Consider the following 17893-nt stretch of genomic DNA (forward strand, 5'->3'; position numbering starts at 1 on the left):
AGAGAAAAACCAGAAGCAGGAGTCCAGTCAGCAGAAGAAGACTCAGCAGAGCCAGAGAGACCACCTCTGCCTTGTAGAGACACTTGTTCTTACCTTTTCCAGCGGCTGGAAAAGTAAAAGACAAGATTTTTATTAAAAGGAATCCATTCAACCAACCCTGAGTTAGGTTTACTGGTCTGCCTTGACTGGATGATTTCACCTTTTGGGTTTTCGTCAACTATTGTTGTGATCACCCGAGGTTGGACGACTACGTTCGGAGCCATCGGAACATAGTTTTCCTGGTCCTCGTCTGCAGAATTTTCTGTTGTCTTCTTGTGTGTTGTGTTGCTCTGACCTGATGGATCGCTCTCATTTTCATAGATGTAATCCATGATGTTTGGTTCAGATTCCCCAACCTCAGTGGTGGTAGTGGAGTTGGAGAGACATTCACTTCAGAAATCACAGGGAGAGTGACGCACACCTCAACCGCTGTGGTTTGCACACTTCAACAAAAGACACTTGTTTTCTATTCTTAGGTTGGTGGAAAACTCAACACTCACTACCACAGTCCAATGTGGCCGCCCACTCACATATCTCGAAAGAGGACATTTTCAGATAGACCTATGAGTCGGAAAAGATATTGGTAATTGGTTATTTTTGCGATATGACCTTATAGTTATTATTGAACAGTCCCTCTGATGCATGACTGATTTAACAATAAGAAACAAAAAGCAAATGAAGTAAGTAAATTATTTTTGCATTTTCCCTCTTCCATTACTGATCGGTGGGCAAAATTACAATTGACATGAAGCCAGTAATTGATGGAAAATAGACATCACGACACTTCAACCAATTTCTAACTTTACTAGATCATTGACACACAGGCTTGGTGATGGAGGCATTCAAACTACGAACTAAGTGGTTATTGTTTCCATTGTCGGGTCACTGGGTTATTGTTTCCTGGTAAACCATTTCATTGGTCAGGTTCCACAGCAGTAGATGGTCCAACAGTAGAAAACACATTTTAATACTTTGAACAAGAACAGACTTATTTTTCAGAACTGTCCTTTTTGTTTAAAAGTACAGAAAAAGCAGATCTGAGAGTGATGTGGACATTATTAGCTCAGCACAAAGGTGGTAGAAAGTTTCATTCTGGTGTGGGATGCCATAAGTGTGAAACAGGAAGTTGTCTGGCGGCTACCTCCTTCATTGCGAGAAGTCAATGGTATCTGGTCTGCAACTGCTCCGTTTCACTGGAGGAGGGAGGGTACTTTTAACAAATTTAAGAAAAATTCTTTGAGAAAAATCCAAATAACAATAAAAAACAAAACAAAACTTGAGTTCACTTGTCTTCACAGATGACCCGACTGAGCCCTCCACTGTTGATGATGATGATGCCTAGGGACTAGGGATGCACCGATACCACTCTTTTACAGAACGAGCAGAGTACGAGTACTTGCCTTTTTGTACTCACCAATACCGATATCAATATTGATACTGAGTACTTAATAAGGTCATTACACATTATGGAATTATTTTGATTATTTTTAGTTTTCCATAGATGTTCTGTTAACATTCCTCAGCATGTTTTTTTTTTCAAGAACAGAGCGACTGTCACAAGTTTCACTGCAGTATACAACTGTTATTGGGGTCGTGGTATCGGCATGTGTTTTACGAGTACGAGTAAAGTACTTAACCCCGATACCGGTGTCGGTATCAGTGCAACTCTAATACAAACCTTTAAAAATCATCATCATTGCAGGTTTATACTCATTAGCATAATGTGTGTGTGTGTGTGTGTGTGTGTGTGTGTGAATGTGATACACACACACACACACACACACACACACTCTCACATGATACTCAATATATTCACGATTACACTCACACAATACCAAAGCCACACCAGGCTGAAGCAGCCACTGTCAACATTTTTGTTGTTGTTGTGCAAGAGTGGATTAGGGCCACTGCATTTTTATTCTGTTTTCATTCTGTGTGAGAACTTGGTAAACTTCATAAACTCAACCTGAGTCCCAGAACAAATAACAGATGCCATTGGGCTGACTCCTCCCCTCCACAATAGAAACAAACTACAGGCACTGTCCACATACAAACATATTTCCACCAGACTCAGAAGATGCTCAGCGTTGATCTGGAAGTGACCAGACGCCAGTGGAAGAACCTTAAGGCGTTACACAGGTTATGAATGACAAACATTGGCTTTATTTCATGTTCACTTCACAGATCCAGGGGAGTGGAACGGAACAGTTTGCATCGTTCAGACCTGTTTCAGTATCAAAATACTTTATGGAGCCACAATTTTCCGTTGTTGCACCGTTGGGTTCCCCTTGAGGCCAAACTCTGAAAAACAAACAAACAAACATGGAAACCCAACACGTCTGTCAATACACTGTCTAAATCTCTGACTGATTCAGTTAATATTGAAAAGGTAAAAACCTTTTGTTTACTGTTGTCCCATCCACCCATTTCCACTGTCCTTCCTGCTCCAAGTCTGTCAGGCCAATCCACAGCTCCTTCCTGAACTTGTGGACAAAGCTCTGTACAAAGCGACACAAATAAAAACTCTAAGTTGTTGTGTTTCTGCTATGGACAGATGATTGTAAAAGAAATTGCCCTTAAGGGATTAATTACGTATTTTGAACTGAACTGAACTAAGTGTTGCATTAAGATGAACTGATTTCAGTCAAAAAATGGGGAATCTCTGGAGTACCATTTCAACAAACCTGTTCTTCTTTGTTGCTGATGATCAGCAGCTCTGCCCCCCTCTGATGGCAGTCCTCTTGACTCTCTTGCCAGGTTTTATTACCGACGGAAACTAGATAGAAGTGGCCTTGGAAATACTTCCATCCGTGGGATTCTTGAAAAAACAAAACAAAACAAAACAAAAAACCCATAAGACTCTCAAAGTCGGCGTGCCAGCCTGGACCAGCAGCTGTTGTTGGAGGAAAAATTTGAGTAAGTGACTTGAAAAGTTGGAAAGTTGATCCTTCAGGTTTGGGGAGTATTTATTGAATTAAATAATGAACTATTCACTTCTAAAACATTTTCATATTTCTTAATTTAAAATAAATAAGGCAGTAGGAAGATGTCAAATAAGTGCATTTCTAGCAGTATCCCTCATAGTTTCCTTGTGCCACAGTGACTTCGTTTACATGCACAGCTTAATTGAGCTGTGCTCAAAATTTGTTTTTCTTGTCTAATTGGACTTCTAACTCGGACTAACGACGAGCACCGATTCCACTCCAGGTAAGAAGTGCCATTGCTCTGTATGTATGCATTGTCCAATTAAACTCTGACAAAGGCATATACACGAAGGAGAAATTCGAATTCCAATCGCATTATCTGGGCGTCTTAATCCGAGTTCTCCAACTCCAATTTTAGTCGGACTAACGCGTTTACATACGCTTCAGTTGTCCAGTCATAGTCGGACTAAGGTAATAATTTCGTTTTCTCGAGTGTCATGTAAACATAGTGACTGAGATGCCTTGTGAGGTTGGTGAGACTCATCTGGACGCGGTGGCCTTCCTTTGCGAGGTGGTTGTAATTTATCTGTAACTGGTCCCTTTCCTTGGTCAGGTTGCCACAGCTGGTCGACAGATGATCTCTTTCCTGCCACTGTTCAAACTTGCCTGTAAATTGACTCTTTCATCGATGAGGTTGCCACGACTCGCCTGTAAATGGTCCCGTTCTTGACTCAGGTTCTGGACTCTGGTCCACCAACCGTCGCTTTCCTTGGCCAGATTATTGTAACTGGTCTTTAACTGTTCCCTTTCCTTGGACATTTTGTTGTAACTGGTCTGTAACTGGGCTCTTTCTTTGCTCATGTTGTTATAGCGCTTTTCTAAGTTGTCTCTTTCCGAGGTGAGGTTGGTGGAAATTCATCCGTAGGTTGTTGTAACTGGTCTGTAACTGGTCCCCTTCCTTGTCCAGATTGTTGTAACTGGACTTCTAACTCGGACTATGTGCATGCACACATACATTGTCCAAATGAACTCTGACATGAAGGAGAAATTCGAATTCCAATTGCATTATCTATTATCTGTCTTAATCTGAGTTCTCCAACTCCAATTTTAGTCGGACTAAAACGCGTTTACGTGCACTTCAGTTGTCCAGTCATAGTCGGACTAAGGCAATAATTTCTATTTCTCGAGTGTCATGTAAACGTAGTGACTGAAACGCCTATTGTATTACCTGCCAGTTTTTTAAACTTGGTGTGTAACTGCTCCATTTCCTCAGTCAGGTTGTGACAGCTGGTCTGCAGCCGCTGGTTGTCTTCAGTCAGGTTGTTGAAAAGACTTTGCTGCAGGGCCCTCTCTGCCTCCCAGGACCAGCTGCTTCTGGTGACTGTGATACAACGCAACAGAAAGAAATATTCTACACTGTCTTCCCATTTACCATTTACTGAGAGGAGAATCTCATATTTACATAAACAATTTGGTTTGACAGTATTTTTTGTACATATATCCTATCCAGCGTCTAATCTACAGTATCTGATGACATGCTCGGATCTGACTGAAGGTAAAGTTTACCTTTACTTGATATTGCATCACAGAGACTGTACTGTTACTGAGTTCTTCCACTCAAACATTCTCCTGCAGCCACCTTCATTTCCGTCACCCTGAGGTGGGGAAGATCAGAGTCTATCTTTAAACTGATACCTCTGAGCTTAGAAGCAAAACCACTCACTGCTGCCTAATGCAGGGCAACTGGCAGAATTGGTCCAATTCGACCCAACCACGGGTCGGATCAGCAGAAGGACGATGGGAAGAGTGATCACACACACACTTACAGATGGAAATCAGAGCCAGAAGTCCAGCAAACAGGAGAAGACACAGCAGGCCCAGAGAAATGGTAGCTGTCTTACTTTTATAGTTTTCAGTAGCTGTAATAGAAAATAATGTATTAGTTTTTGACCAATTCAACCAACGGACTGGATGAGTCAAAGGAAGGAAGTAGAGCGCTAGCCTCAGACCACAGCTTCCGAGAGAGGAGGTTGTGGTCTCTAGCAATACTGCAACAAAATCTTTGAATGTCAAGCTTCACCTTTTAGTTTTCATGGCTTCCAATGTCATCTAAAAAGTTCTGCAGGTGTACAAAAAAGTTTCAGATTCCAGACAACTTTATTCATTGGCCAATTGGCCAAACATTCTCCTGCAGCTACCTTCATTTGCGTCACCCAGAGGTGGGGAAGATCAGTGTCTATCTTTAAACTGATACCTCTGAGCTTAGAAGCAAAACCACTCACTGCTGCCTAATGCAGGACAACTGGCAGATATGGTCCAACTCAACCCAACCACGGGTCGGATCAGCAGAAGGATGATGGGAATTGTGATCTCTAGCAGTAGAACGACAACATTTTTGAATGTCAAGGTTCACCTTTTAGTTTTAATAGTTTCCAGTGTCATCTAAAATATCTGAACAACAAAGTTTCAGATTCCAGACAACTTTATTCATAGGCCAATTGTTGTCAATTTGTTTTCAGCATCTGCGTGTGCATTCAGACCCACAACAAACAAACAATTTAGTCTGTCCATCATCAGATCAGCTAAGGAAAAATAAGATACAAGAGGATCCTTTGAATACATTTCCACAAATAGGATCTCAGAAAGACAAACTGGCTCCAGATTACAGGTCCATGTGCTAAGATTGATAACAGAGGGGTTAAAAGACTTTGAACAGTGATTTGTTTAGCTTTTGGCATAAACAGAAACTGGGTGGTCTGGTCGACATGATCACAAATTACTTTATTTCCATACTAAAAGTCGGAAATTGTGCTACAGTGTGAAATACGCAAATCCCCGTCAGTATGGCTTGATTTACCTGCAGCGTCGCTTATGTCCACTGCCAGTTCATGGTCCCGGTTCGACCTCTTTGGTCTCTTGGCATGATTTCGTGATGGTGGCTTCACGTTTCCATAGACATGATCTGTGATGTTCGGCATGCTTTGGGTGGGTGGGAGAGATCTGCTTCTGTGGTGACTTTCTGAAACCTGCAGGTGCCCTGAAAATACGTCACAGGAAACTAGCTCTTGTGGTTGACGCACTTTTCTAGAAAAACATTGCATGTCCCTGTTTTAACTAAAATAATGCTTGTGGTTTAATATTTTATTTCTACTGATTATTAGAAAAGGTCATATTCCCTATTGTTTATTGTTACTATTCAGTTTGTTAATAAGCAATTTGACAATAAACCTTTTGGCTTTTTGGATATTTACTTTAATGTTGGTTCATTGCAAAATACTTATCTTTTACTTTGTAAATGTAATTAGCACATTTCCAAGCTCTCTATCTCATTGTGAATTTGTGAATGTGAATTCTCAAGGTGCAGTGGGCAGCATTTTCACCGTCCGTTCTAGCAGTTATTTGTGAATACAGTCTTGTCTTTACACTGTTTACTTGTTATTCATGACTACATGTTAGCTTCAGGTGGAAAATCAATTAAATTTACTAACAGCCACATGAAATCACATACATAAAACTATATCAAAGATGGGCAGAGTCATCATGAAGTCATCATTTGGTTTGGTGAAGCCAAGGTAACCCATATCTAACCCTACCGTAGAGTTTTACACTGCCAGTGACATCAACTGTAATCTTCCACATTTGGATGTGTGGGCAGTACTGGAGATGACCAGTGATTAGAGTGTGAGTGCATGGCTGTGCCCCAACATCTGCCCACCTGCCGGCAAGCAGACAGCAGTTGGCTAGGGAACTTCGAGCCACGCCCACAACTTTATGGCCAATTGTATTCAAAATTTGACCAGATTTTTTTTTCTTAAATTGTAAATCAGACCAACAGAAACATTGTTACTAGTTTGTAAAGCAGTGAATTTAAGCCCCCTCCTTATCGACAGTCATTTTTAGTCTGTTTGCTACGAACTCTGGTGGTCCCTACTGGCTAAATGATTGATGGCAGGTGTTTTGGCACTTCAGCGGTTGGCCTCCTTTTGAAAACCACCCCCATCATTTTTAGACAATCACAGGTTGAAATTCAATCCTTCAAATTTGCTTATTTCCTTCAAATTCATGAAAACATTTGAAGAAAAGAAAACATTTATTTTACAACCAGTCTGTGTGTGTGTGTGTGTGTGTGTGTGTGTGTGTGTGTGTGTGTGTGTGTGTGTGGAGTAAAAGCCCAGGCTGTAGCTGCATATAAGCAGGTATGCATTTGAGTGCTAACAGTAATTGAGGAGCATCTCCAGGCGCTAACGGCGGTACACATATAGGTACTGTTTACGCACATAATAATTATGTGCATTGCACATTATGGGTTGCAAACAAACAAAAAAAAAAAAAGAGGCCACAGGAGTTGCTGTTGTTCTCCAGTCATGGCTGGATCATGGGAAGATCTTCTTCTCACAGATCCAGGAGCGGCGTGCATTGCAGTCCAAGTCATTCCAGCTGTTTTCATGGCCATAAGTCATTATTTCGCCACAGTTTTCTCTATGTCCACCATTTGGCTCCCTGATATCCCAGTAACTGAAATTCAAGAGAAAATGGTCATGTTCAAGAAGAGGAACAGAACAGGCTGATTATTGTTTTCAAACTACAAATCAGGGGTGTTTGATACATATATATTTTTTTGCCCATATCTTATATGCTGGCATTGTCCAAACGCTTAATTTCCGATTTTGATATCAACCAATACTGATATATACAAGCGTCGTTCCCAAAAGGTTGTTTTGATCAGCGCTCTCTGTGAGATTATTCTGACAATACCCACTACAACTGCCGTCTAACTAACAAACTAACGAACTTGTTCACAAATTGCAAACAACATTTTACCTGTCATGTACAACTGTGTACAGCAATGAAAGAAAACAAAAATATTGTGTAGTGATGGACAGTCCTCTAAATTGAAAACTGCAAATGTCTATGAGGTACAAACAACACTTTAGGTATCAGGTAAAGTGCAAACAAAGGAACAAAGGAAACTAATACCCTCCGACGAACAATATTATCGGATATCCCCACACCCACTACTGATACGAGACGTAGAAACCTTTTGTCGGCCGCCGTCCCATCCACCCATCGCCAGGTTCCTTCTCTCCGCAAGTCAGTCAGGCCGATCCACAAGTTCTTCTGGAACCGGTTTGTGAAGGCCTTGTTTGAACAACACACAAACATCCACCTGGTCATCACCTCCAGACTGTTCAACTCCTTTCACCACTGGTTCACACACACACAAACACACACACGGACCTGTTCCTCCCTGGTGTTGATGATCAGCAGGTCTGCACCTCTCTGTTGACAGTCCTCTTGACTCTCTCGCCAGCTTTTGTTTTCGGAGGAAACCAAGTAGACGCTCCCTCTGAAATACTGCCACCCTTCTTGAAATGGTGAAACACAGCAACACTTTGATGATTAGAATTTGATTTGTTCTAATTGAATTTATTTCAAATGTATACACAGAGAAAACAAAACTAAAATAAGGTCATTCACATACATAGAAAAACAAAACAAAAACATTTAGAATACACGTTTAAAAAGGAGTAGGAGGAAGTAAATGTATGTATTCAGGTACTACCCAGAAAATTAGAATATCCTGAAAAGGTTGTTGTATTTCTGCAATTCAACTTAAAAGGTGAATTTGACATATTATATAAACGAATAACATGCAAATCAATATATTTCAAGGTTTTATTTCTTTGGATTTTACTGATCAGGTCTTGCAGCTTAAAAAAAAACTAAAATTCGAAAACTCAGAAAATCAGTTTGTGGGTTTGTAGTTTTAATCAGCCGAAAATCTTAATCAGCAAAGTTACAACAAGGAACTGCTTGAGATATGTCAATTTGCGTGTAATGGCTCAATAAAATTTTGTTGGTTTCATCTTTTATGTTAAATTGCCAAAATAAAACAACTTTTACTTGATATTCAAATTTTTTTCTAATGTATATATATATATATATATATATATATATATATATATATATATATATATATATATATATATATATATATATACACACACATATATATAGCAGAATAATTAAACTCTGAAGTCTTACTATAAGTGACCAAAGGTTTGCATACATATCAATATTTCTCTTAAAATGTTTTTACTTAATTTTTTTTTACCATTTTTTTCCTTTGGATGTACATGATTTTGGCATGTCCCACACGTTGTTGCTAACTTCAGTGTGTGTCATAAATGGTTAAATTATACTAAATCAGTTTTCTTTTTTTTCTTTTTTTTTTTTTTTTACATTATTTTATAGACAAACAAATAGTTTGCCATAATTTCACTACTATCCAAATACTTTTCCCCTTAACTAAAACATAGTGTTGAGAAAATAAACATTTTATAATCACTATGTAATTGTAATGTATTTATTCTACTTTGAAATTGTCCATGACAGGGTTGACATATTTTGCGGTTTGCATGTACATTGTCTACTTGCAGTTCATTTATACAAAGTGTGGGAGCTTGACCAACATGCATTTCTAACAGCATAACATCTACTTAATACAATAAATGTGTAGTTAAATGGAAAATCTCTGCTTTGTTGGGGGGGGGGAAATTGGGAAGTCTCAAAGGCACCTTATAATGATATTGACCCATATATGTTTATGTATTTACACACACTGCCTGGAAAACAAAATTGCCACCAAAAATCCAGGTCACACACTGAATTATTTTGTTGGACCGCCTTTAGCTTTGATTATGGCACGCATTTGCTGTGGCATTGTTTGGATAACCTTCTGCAATGTCACAAGATTGATTTCCATCCAACGTTGCATTATTTTCACCTACTGATGGGTGCATCACTTCATCTGCCTCTTCTTACCCTGATGCGCCCATCACTCTGGAACAGGGTAAATCTGGACTCATCAGACTACATCACCTTCTTCCATTGCACCAGAATCCAATCTTTCTGCTCCCCAGCAAATTGATTTACCCTGTTCCAGCGTGAAGGGCGAATCAGGGTAAGAAGAGAGGCAGATGAAGTGATGCACTCGTCGTGCCTAGTGCCTACTGTACAAGCCTGCGAGGGCAGTGCTATGATCTGAGGTTTCTGCAGTTGGTCAGGTCTAGGTTCAATAACAGTATGTGCTCAAAGAATGAGGTCAGCTGACTACCTGAATATACTGAATGACCAGGTTATTCCATCAATGGATTTTTTTCTCCCCTGATGGCATGGGCATATTCCAAGATGATAATGCCAGGATTCATCGGGCTCAAATTGGGAAATAGTGGTTCAGGGAGGATGAGACATCATCTTCACACATGGATTGGCCACCACAGAGTCCAGACCTTAACCCCATTGAGAATTTTTGGGATGTGCTAGAGAAGGCTTTGCGCAACGGTCAGACTCTACCATCATCAATGCCAGTGTGTTGATGAAAAATTAATACAACAGTGGATGGAAATCTGTCTTGTGACATTGCAGAAGCTTATCGAAACAATGCCACAGCGAATACGTGCCGTAATCAAAGCTAAAGGCGGTCCAACAAAATATTAGAGTGTGTGACCTGTATTTTTGATGGCAACTTATTTTTTGGCCAGGCAGTGTATATACATAATATTCATTAATATGTATACATGCATACAGAAATACACACACACACATATCAGGATCAATGTAGACATAATCTACATGTACTATATAAGCATCTATATAAATATAATTCGCATCTATGCACACACGCACACATATACATACTTACATGTATATGCATATAACATAAATATTAATGTATATATAATGTCTACGTCTACATCTATACAACTATATAGCAAATATAAATATAAAAAGGATCTGACAGGACAGATTGCAAATAGTTTTGCTACAATAATACCCCCATAGAGGTGTATAGAGTGGAAATGCTGGCAGTGCGTGCTGCATTACAGTGGGAGGAAAAGAATAAAACTAAGGCGCTGATATGTTCAGATTCATCTTCAGTTTTGGCTAGTCTAAGGTCTTTTCACTCAAATAGTCGACAAAATGAAGTCCTTCAGTTAGTTACAGGAATAGTCAACCAGGGGGGTCAGATACAGTTTATATGGGTACCAGCACATGTAGGCGTAAGGGGGAATGAGATGGCAGATGGGTTAGTAAAGAGGGCCTTGAAGAAAGAAAGAATAGAAATGCATGTTAGCATCAGTAAGTCTGAGGTTAAAACTATAATTTGGGGGGGGGGGCTATTCAAAAGTGGCAAGAAATGTGGGACAGAGAGAAGAAGGGGAGGCATTTGTATCTAATTCAAAAGAGTGTTAGGTGTGTGAGGAGAGAAGAGGTTGTGTTAAATAGATTAAGGCTGGGGCACTGTTCACTAACTAAAACTTTAAGATTGTTAGGGAAACACCAGACAGGTTTGTGTGAGGTGTGTCAGGAGGAGTAGTCAGTGGAGCATATAATGTTGAATTGTAGGAAGTATGAGGTGCAGAGAGACGTGATGAGGAATAGGATAAGGGAATCGTGTGCAGGAATTCACACTAAGGGGCCGTTTACACGAATATGGGATTCACTGAAACCACACAAATATTTGTGTGGTTGTGCCTTGCGTTTACATGAAGCTGGCGTTTTCACTGAAACTGCACACACCGAAACCGCACTTTTTTGAAAACGCTCCTCAGGGTGGATTTTTTTGAAAACGCTGCCTGCCCGGATTCGTTTAAACGCCGAAACCATGCTTTTTTGGACACGCTGATGTCACACCTCTAAATCCCTCCCCTATCTGAGCCGGCAGTGAGACGCAAAAGACCACTCATAACAACCACAATAATGGCAGCGGACTTGTGTTACGACTCCAGCAGATGATCGGCCTGTTGCAGCAACTGCAGCAAACTATTCTCCTCCTCCACTACACTGAACACGAGACTGTTTTGGACAACAACATTCGGTATGTGCTTTTGGATGGACCGCAGAGAGCGATGAGAGGGGCGATCAGGAGGACTCATTGGATTAGACCCGCGAGAACCTGTTTCTTTTAAAAATGTGTGGATTGTGTGCCAACTGTAAATAAAATAAACCACTGTTATTTGGAAACATTGCTCTTTATTTTCTACATTCAAGTGGTGTCACATCTTCAAGTTTCAAAGTTAAAAAAATAAAAACACTGTTCAAAAAAAGTTAAAGCGCTGTGGTAAGGAAAGTCCTTGCTCGTTTCATTGGTTGGATATTGCGCCAGGAAACGCTCCCGAATGTCTATGTATTTGGCCTGGCACGACTCCCAGTCCACGTTCTCCTGGAGTTTACTGCTTTTATATTCTAAAGTCACCCCCAGAAGAGGTTCGACCTCATCCTCAGTCCAAACAAAGGAATCGATTCTCGCGGTCTTCTCGGAAACGCTGGCTGCCATCTTCGTCGAACCTGCAACTCAACGGCGCGCTCCAACTCGTGCTCTCCAATGTGCGTGCTTAAGGTGTTCTTCTTTGCCTTCAGGAACAAAACCCACAGCACCAGGCCTGGTATAGTTACTACACCATATTCTGTCGTTTCCAGCGTATTCGTGTAAACGGGAATTTATTTGAACCTTTGCTTCGTCTAAATGCATTTTTTTTTTTTTTTGCGGTTTCGAAAATGTGCGGTTTCAGTGAATCCTCGTATTTGTGTAAACGGCCCCTAAAAGGACTACTGAGTACTGATGAGAGGCCACAAGTAAGGGTACTAATAGCTTTCTAAAGGAATACAGGTGTATATTATAGAATTTGACAGACAGTAGGGTAGAAAATGGGTAGGTGCGCACTTTGACAGGGTTCTGTTGTTGTTGTTTTATTATATTATGTTTCTGTTTTGTTTAGTTTTTTTCTGAGGTGATGATTCGTAGGTAGGAAATGTATTTATTTATTTATTTAGGATTTAGATTGTAAGCCTTACATCTGATTCACGCTCTGGAGCAGAAGGTGACACAGTCATCAATGAGATAGTTGTAAGAGGGACACATCGAATGGGGGGAGTTGGGATTGGGATTTGTTTTGATTTATTGATACAGCATCACGTCATAAGAAAAAAAGTCTTGACTTACCTGTCAGCCTCTCCAACTCTCTTATTCCGGCGCGCATCTGGTCTCTTTCTACAGACGCTTTGTCGTAACTGGCCCGTAGCTGGTCTCTTTGTACAGACGCTTTGTCGTAACTGGCCCGTAGCTGGTCTCTTTGTACAGACGCTTTGTCGTAACTGGCCCGTAACTGGTCTCTTTCTTCAGACAAGTTGTGGCAGCTGACTTGTAGCCAGCCGTTGTCTCGAGTTAGGTTGTCGAAGCGGCTGTGCAGCAGGACCATCTCTCCTCCCCACATCGAGTGGCTCCTTGTGACTGTGGTTAACACGCACAGAACGAAAACCTTTGTTCCTTCTTGTTATTTTTTTCTCAAAATTTTGCATCTCTATAAAGTGATAACCACTACAAACAATGATCAGTTATTCAAAATTCTCAACTCCCTTGTCTTTCATTTCATCAGTCATGCATTAGATGTCTCCATCCTGACCTTGTGGAACTCGGACTTCTTGGAAATGTTAAAACGTTACCTCAACCTGCAGAGAGCTATTAAATCTTTGGGTTTTGGTGAGTGCCTGGTGGCCAGGCCTTTGCCCATGGGGCCCGGCCGGGCCCAGCTCAAAGGAGCAACATGGGTCCTACCTCCTGTGGGCTCACTATCTGCAGAGGAAGCTGTAGGGGTGGGGTGCAGTGTGGTTCGGGTGGCAGTCGAGGTAGAGGGCCTCGACAACTCAGGCCTCGCAAAAAAATCTCTAGCCCTGTTTGCACTTGTAACTGTTTTGGGGGATTGGATCACGAGAACGGATCTCGAAGCATCTGTTCGCACGTAGCATTAACATGCGTCTCGAGCGTGCCATTTGTGATCGCATTACACCCCCTCCCCCTCCCTTCTGAACCTATGCAAATGCAACATGCGTCATTTCCGTTTATAACGACTTGGGGCAGTAAAGCGCAAAACCACGGCGAGTTTTACATGACAGCGAATAAGAATCAACTTCCTGTTTGCGGACTATATCAAGTCACTGGTTTTAATTCTACTGCAGCTCGTATGGATCCGAACAAGGAGTAACGACTGGTGGGACAGAGTGGTGACGACTTTATTTTCGGATCAACAGTGGCTGGCAAATTTTCGGATGCAACGTCGCACATTTAATCTCATATGTGGGAAACTGCGACCGCTGCTCCGCTGACAAAATACGCTAATGTGGAATGAAATTTATTAGCATCCTAATAAAAGAGTCTAACAAAAATGATTTGTTGTATTGTAACTGTTGTAACTTGTTTGTAACTTTATAAGTACGTACACGGGAGAGGTGAGTGGAGTAGGCGGTCGTTAATATGGACTGAGCTTGCATTCTGTTCGCACGTCCGTGACAAATGCGATTTTATGCGATGCGACTACCAAAACCACCTCCCCGAGGTGGTTTTGTTATTTGGATGACAAAACGGATTTGGACTGTTTGCACTTGGTTACTTTGTGTGTTTTTTGCCGATCGGAATACGAAAAACGCATGAAATGACCAAGTGCAAACAGGGCCTCTGGCTGGAAGGACATGAAGCCTCACCTCTCGTGGGGGGGCGGGAGGGGAGCTCAAGCTCATGCAGGAGGTTGAGAGGTACCGGCTAGATATAGTCGGGCTCCCCTCCATGCACAGCATGGGCTCTGGAACCCAGCTCCTTGAGAGGGGTTGGACTCCCCATTCTTCTGGCGTTGCAAGCGGTGAGCGGCGGCGGGCTGGTGTGGGCTTGCTTATCGCCCCACAGCTTAGCCACCATGTGTTGGAGTTCACCCCGGGGAATGAGAGGGTCGCATCCCTGCCCCTTCGGGTTGGGGCACTGTCATTTCGGCTTATGGCCCGAATAGCAGTGTAGAGTACCCGGCCTTCTTGGAGTCCCTGGGAGGGGTGCTGGATGGTGCTCCGACAGGGGACTCCGCTGTTCTTCTGATGGACTTCAACTCATGTGGGCAGCGACAGTGAGACCTGGAGGGGTGTGATTGGGAGGAACTGCCTCCCTAATCCGAACCTGAACAGTGTTCTGTTGCTGGACTTCTGTGCTAGTCACAGTTTGTCCATAAAAAAGACCATTATTGAGCACAAGGTTGTCCACTGGTGCACTTGGCATCAGGATGCCCTGGGATGGAAGTCGATGGTCGACTTTGTTGTCGTGTCGTCTGACCTCCGTCCATGTGTCTTAGACACTCAGGTGAAGAGAGGGGCTCAGCTGTCAACTGATCACAGTGCCTCTGTCCTGGCAGACCGGGGTGGTGGTTGCTCTGTTTAAGAAGGGGCACTGGAGAGGGTGTGCTCGGTAAAGTCTACTCTAGGGTGCTGGAGAGGAGCATATGGGCGATAGTCTAACCTCAGATTCAGGAGGAACAGTGCGGGTTCGGTCTGGGTCATGGAACACTGGACCAGCTCCTTACTCTCCGTCTCGTGCTCAAGGGTTCATGTGAGTTCACCAACCAGTCATTTGGAGAAAGCGTTCAACCGTGTCCCTCGACACATCTTGTGTGTGGTGCACCAGGAGTATGGGGCCCGGGGCCCTCTGTTAAGGGCCGTTTGGTCCCTGTATGATCGGAGTAGGAGTCTGGCGGATCGGTGCAGCGGCTGCAGTGACGCGGCCGCTGTATGTCTCTGTGTGTATGTCTCTATGGCCCTGTTTGCACTTGGTCATTTCAAGCGTTTTTCGTATTCTGATTGGCAAAAATCACACGAAGTAACCAAGTAGAAACAGTCCAAATCGGTATTGTCATCTGATCACTCAAACCACCTCTGGGAGGTGGTTTCGACGCTTCGCATAGCATAGCATAGCCTTCCTCATGGACGTGTGAACAGAATGCGATCTCAGTCCACATTAACGACTGTGTACTCCACTCACCTCTCCCGTGTACTACTTGGTCGGCGCCCCACCTCCCTGCGTCGTCATTGTAAAGTTACAAACAAGAAGCGAAAACAAATCATTTTTGTTAGACTCTTTTATTAGGATGCTAATAAATTTCATTCCGCATTAGCGTATTTTGTCAGTGGAGCAGCGGTCGCAGTTTCCCACATATGAGATTAAATGTGCGACGTTGCATCCGAAAATTTGCCAGCCACTGTTGATCCGAAAAAGAAGTCATCACCACTCTGTCCCACCAGTCGTTACTCCTCGTTCGGATCCATACGCACGAGCTGCAGTAGAATTAAAACGAGTGACTTGATATAGTCCGCAAACAGGAAGTTGATTCTTATTCGTTTTCAGGTGAAACTAGCCGTAGTTTGCGCTTTACTGCCCCTAGTGGTTAAAATGCACTAATGCGATCACAAGTGGCCCGCTCGAGACACATGTTAATGCTATGTGCGAATAGATTGTGCAACAGATTCAAGATGCGTACTTCGTGATATGATCCCCAAAAACAGTCAGGCCTGGGAACACCTTGGGGTCCCGTCGGATGAGCTGGATGAGGTGACAAGGGAAAGAGAAGTCTGGGTGTCTCTGCTGAGGCTGCTGCCCCAGCGACCCGACTCCGGATAATGCGGCAGAAGAAGAAGAAGGTTTTGGAGAAATAGCCCAATTCACTTGATCAGGAAGCAACTACCACATCTTGTCCTGTCTCATGAACATCCCTCTCCTGGCAACAACAGGAGATGGGTTTATCTGCAATCTGCGTTCTAGGTTGTGGAGCTGTGGTGCAGTGGAAAGACACTCACAGATGTAAATCAGGACCAGGAGTCCAGTCAGCAGGAGAAGACACAGCACACCCAGAGAGACAACAGCTGCCTTGTAGACACTCTTCTTTTTACTTCCCTGAACAGCTGGAATGAAAAAATGTGTGTGTATATATAAATATGTATATATAGTATATAGGTATGTGTGTATATACTGTATCTGTATGTATGTGTGTACATATATATCTATGTGTGTGCGCGCGCGCACACACACACACACACACACACACACACACACACACACACACACACACACACACACACACAGTTAAAGAGTAAAACACTGTGTCTGGTTGAGTTCCAAGCATGTGAAGTTTCTGTTTTGTACATGTTTCTTACCTGAGTGTCCATCAAGATCAAAATCTGCAGTCTTGGCACCAATAGCCCTCGTCCTCTGTTCCCCGTCCCAGTGATGGCGAGCTTCATCCATGTTCCCGTAGATGTGATCATCCATGATAGCTAAAGTTGAATCGCTGAGCGGCTGGCCTCAGAGTTGGACTTAATGCACCGTACGTCTCTGGAGAATTGATCATCAGACCTTCAGCATTCTCTCTGCGCTTCCTGAAAGCAGCAACTTTTACACGGAACAGGGACTGCGGTCATGCCAGGTGCGCTTTGGAAAGGCTCAGTCGCGCACTTTACGCGTTAAAATCGACTGGGCGTTTACGCCGCCTCGTACGGTAAAGCGAGGGCGCCGCTTCTCAGCTTTGCTGAAAACACACTGAACGCGGCAAGCACCGCAGCGTAACGACCTGAGCGGCGCGCAAGGGGGCGGGGGTTGATTGTGCCTGCGGAAGTGTGCCTGAATGCACCACGAAGCGGCTCCCTTCGCGCACTCGATTTTAAAGCGCAGATAGCGCGACTGAGCCTTTCCAAAGCGCAGCTGGCGTGACCGCAGTCATCAGGCATCTCAGGCACTTCTACAAAATTCATCTCTATTCTCTGATGTGCGAAATTACACATGAGCAAAACAACCAAGTCTGCGTTTTTTTCATGTACCTGCCACATCTTAACAGGAGATGTTATTTTTGTTTTACCTGTAAAACAAAAATAGGAGTCAGGTTAAGATGTGATAAATATCCTGAAAGAAATGAAAATTTGGATTAACTAGTTACTGAAGGATAATATTGCTTTTAATCTAAATGCTTGTGCATAATTATATACTCACTGATATAAATATGCATAATCATTTAATCATTGATATGAATATGTTTAAACAAATTAATGTATGCTTAAAGATGAGG

At 42.5% G+C, this 17893-nt stretch overlaps 1 protein-coding gene and 2 long non-coding RNA genes across 3 annotated transcripts; all 3 read right to left on the reverse strand.

The window, feature by feature from the left end:
• Positions 1-2168: 2168 nt before the first annotated feature.
• On the reverse strand, positions 2169-7299 carry LOC142902567 (CD209 antigen-like protein D). The gene is made up of 6 exons (XM_076047765.1): positions 5821-7299; positions 4790-4882; positions 4192-4344; positions 2724-2857; positions 2437-2537; positions 2169-2340 (listed from the first exon to the last, which is right to left on the reverse strand). Exons 1-6 carry the CDS (start codon positions 6062-6064, stop codon positions 2202-2204), a joined length of 864 nt encoding a protein of 287 aa, XP_075903880.1. The 5' UTR covers positions 6065-7299; the 3' UTR covers positions 2169-2201.
• Positions 7300-8035: 736 nt separating this feature from the next.
• On the reverse strand, positions 8036-8395 carry LOC142902568 (uncharacterized). Its single transcript, XR_012929116.1, has 2 exons — positions 8202-8395; positions 8036-8102 (listed from the first exon to the last, which is right to left on the reverse strand). It is a non-coding gene; the product is annotated as an uncharacterized LOC142902568 (long non-coding RNA).
• A 3685-nt stretch (positions 8396-12080) lies between these two features.
• LOC142902571 (uncharacterized) lies at positions 12081-17268 on the reverse strand. Its single transcript, XR_012929117.1, has 3 exons — positions 16989-17268; positions 16632-16736; positions 12081-13257 (listed from the first exon to the last, which is right to left on the reverse strand). It is a non-coding gene; the product is annotated as an uncharacterized LOC142902571 (long non-coding RNA).
• Positions 17269-17893: the final 625 nt, after the last annotated feature.

Source organism: Nelusetta ayraudi, unplaced genomic scaffold (genome assembly GCF_046127955.1).
Source record: "Nelusetta ayraudi isolate G7.1 ecotype Tasmania unplaced genomic scaffold, CSIRO-AGI_Nayr_v1 ptg000095l, whole genome shotgun sequence".
Lineage (NCBI taxonomy): Eukaryota > Metazoa > Chordata > Actinopteri > Tetraodontiformes > Monacanthidae > Nelusetta > Nelusetta ayraudi.

What these genes read in the sequence shown, in the direction of transcription:
- LOC142902567 (XM_076047765.1), bottom strand. Translation starts at nt 6,064, where the DNA reads ATGCAATGTTTTTCTAGAAAAGTGCGTCAACCACAAGAGCTAGTTTCC. An exon ending in TCTGGCTCTGATTTCCATCT is followed by an intron (nt 4,345 to 4,789) that starts GTAAGTGTGTGT and finishes GTTGTATCACAG; the next exon opens with TCACCAGAAGCAGCTGGTCC. An exon ending in TCAGCAACAAAGAAGAACAG is followed by an intron (nt 2,538 to 2,723) that starts GTTTGTTGAAAT and finishes CGCTTTGTACAG; the next exon opens with AGCTTTGTCCACAAGTTCAG.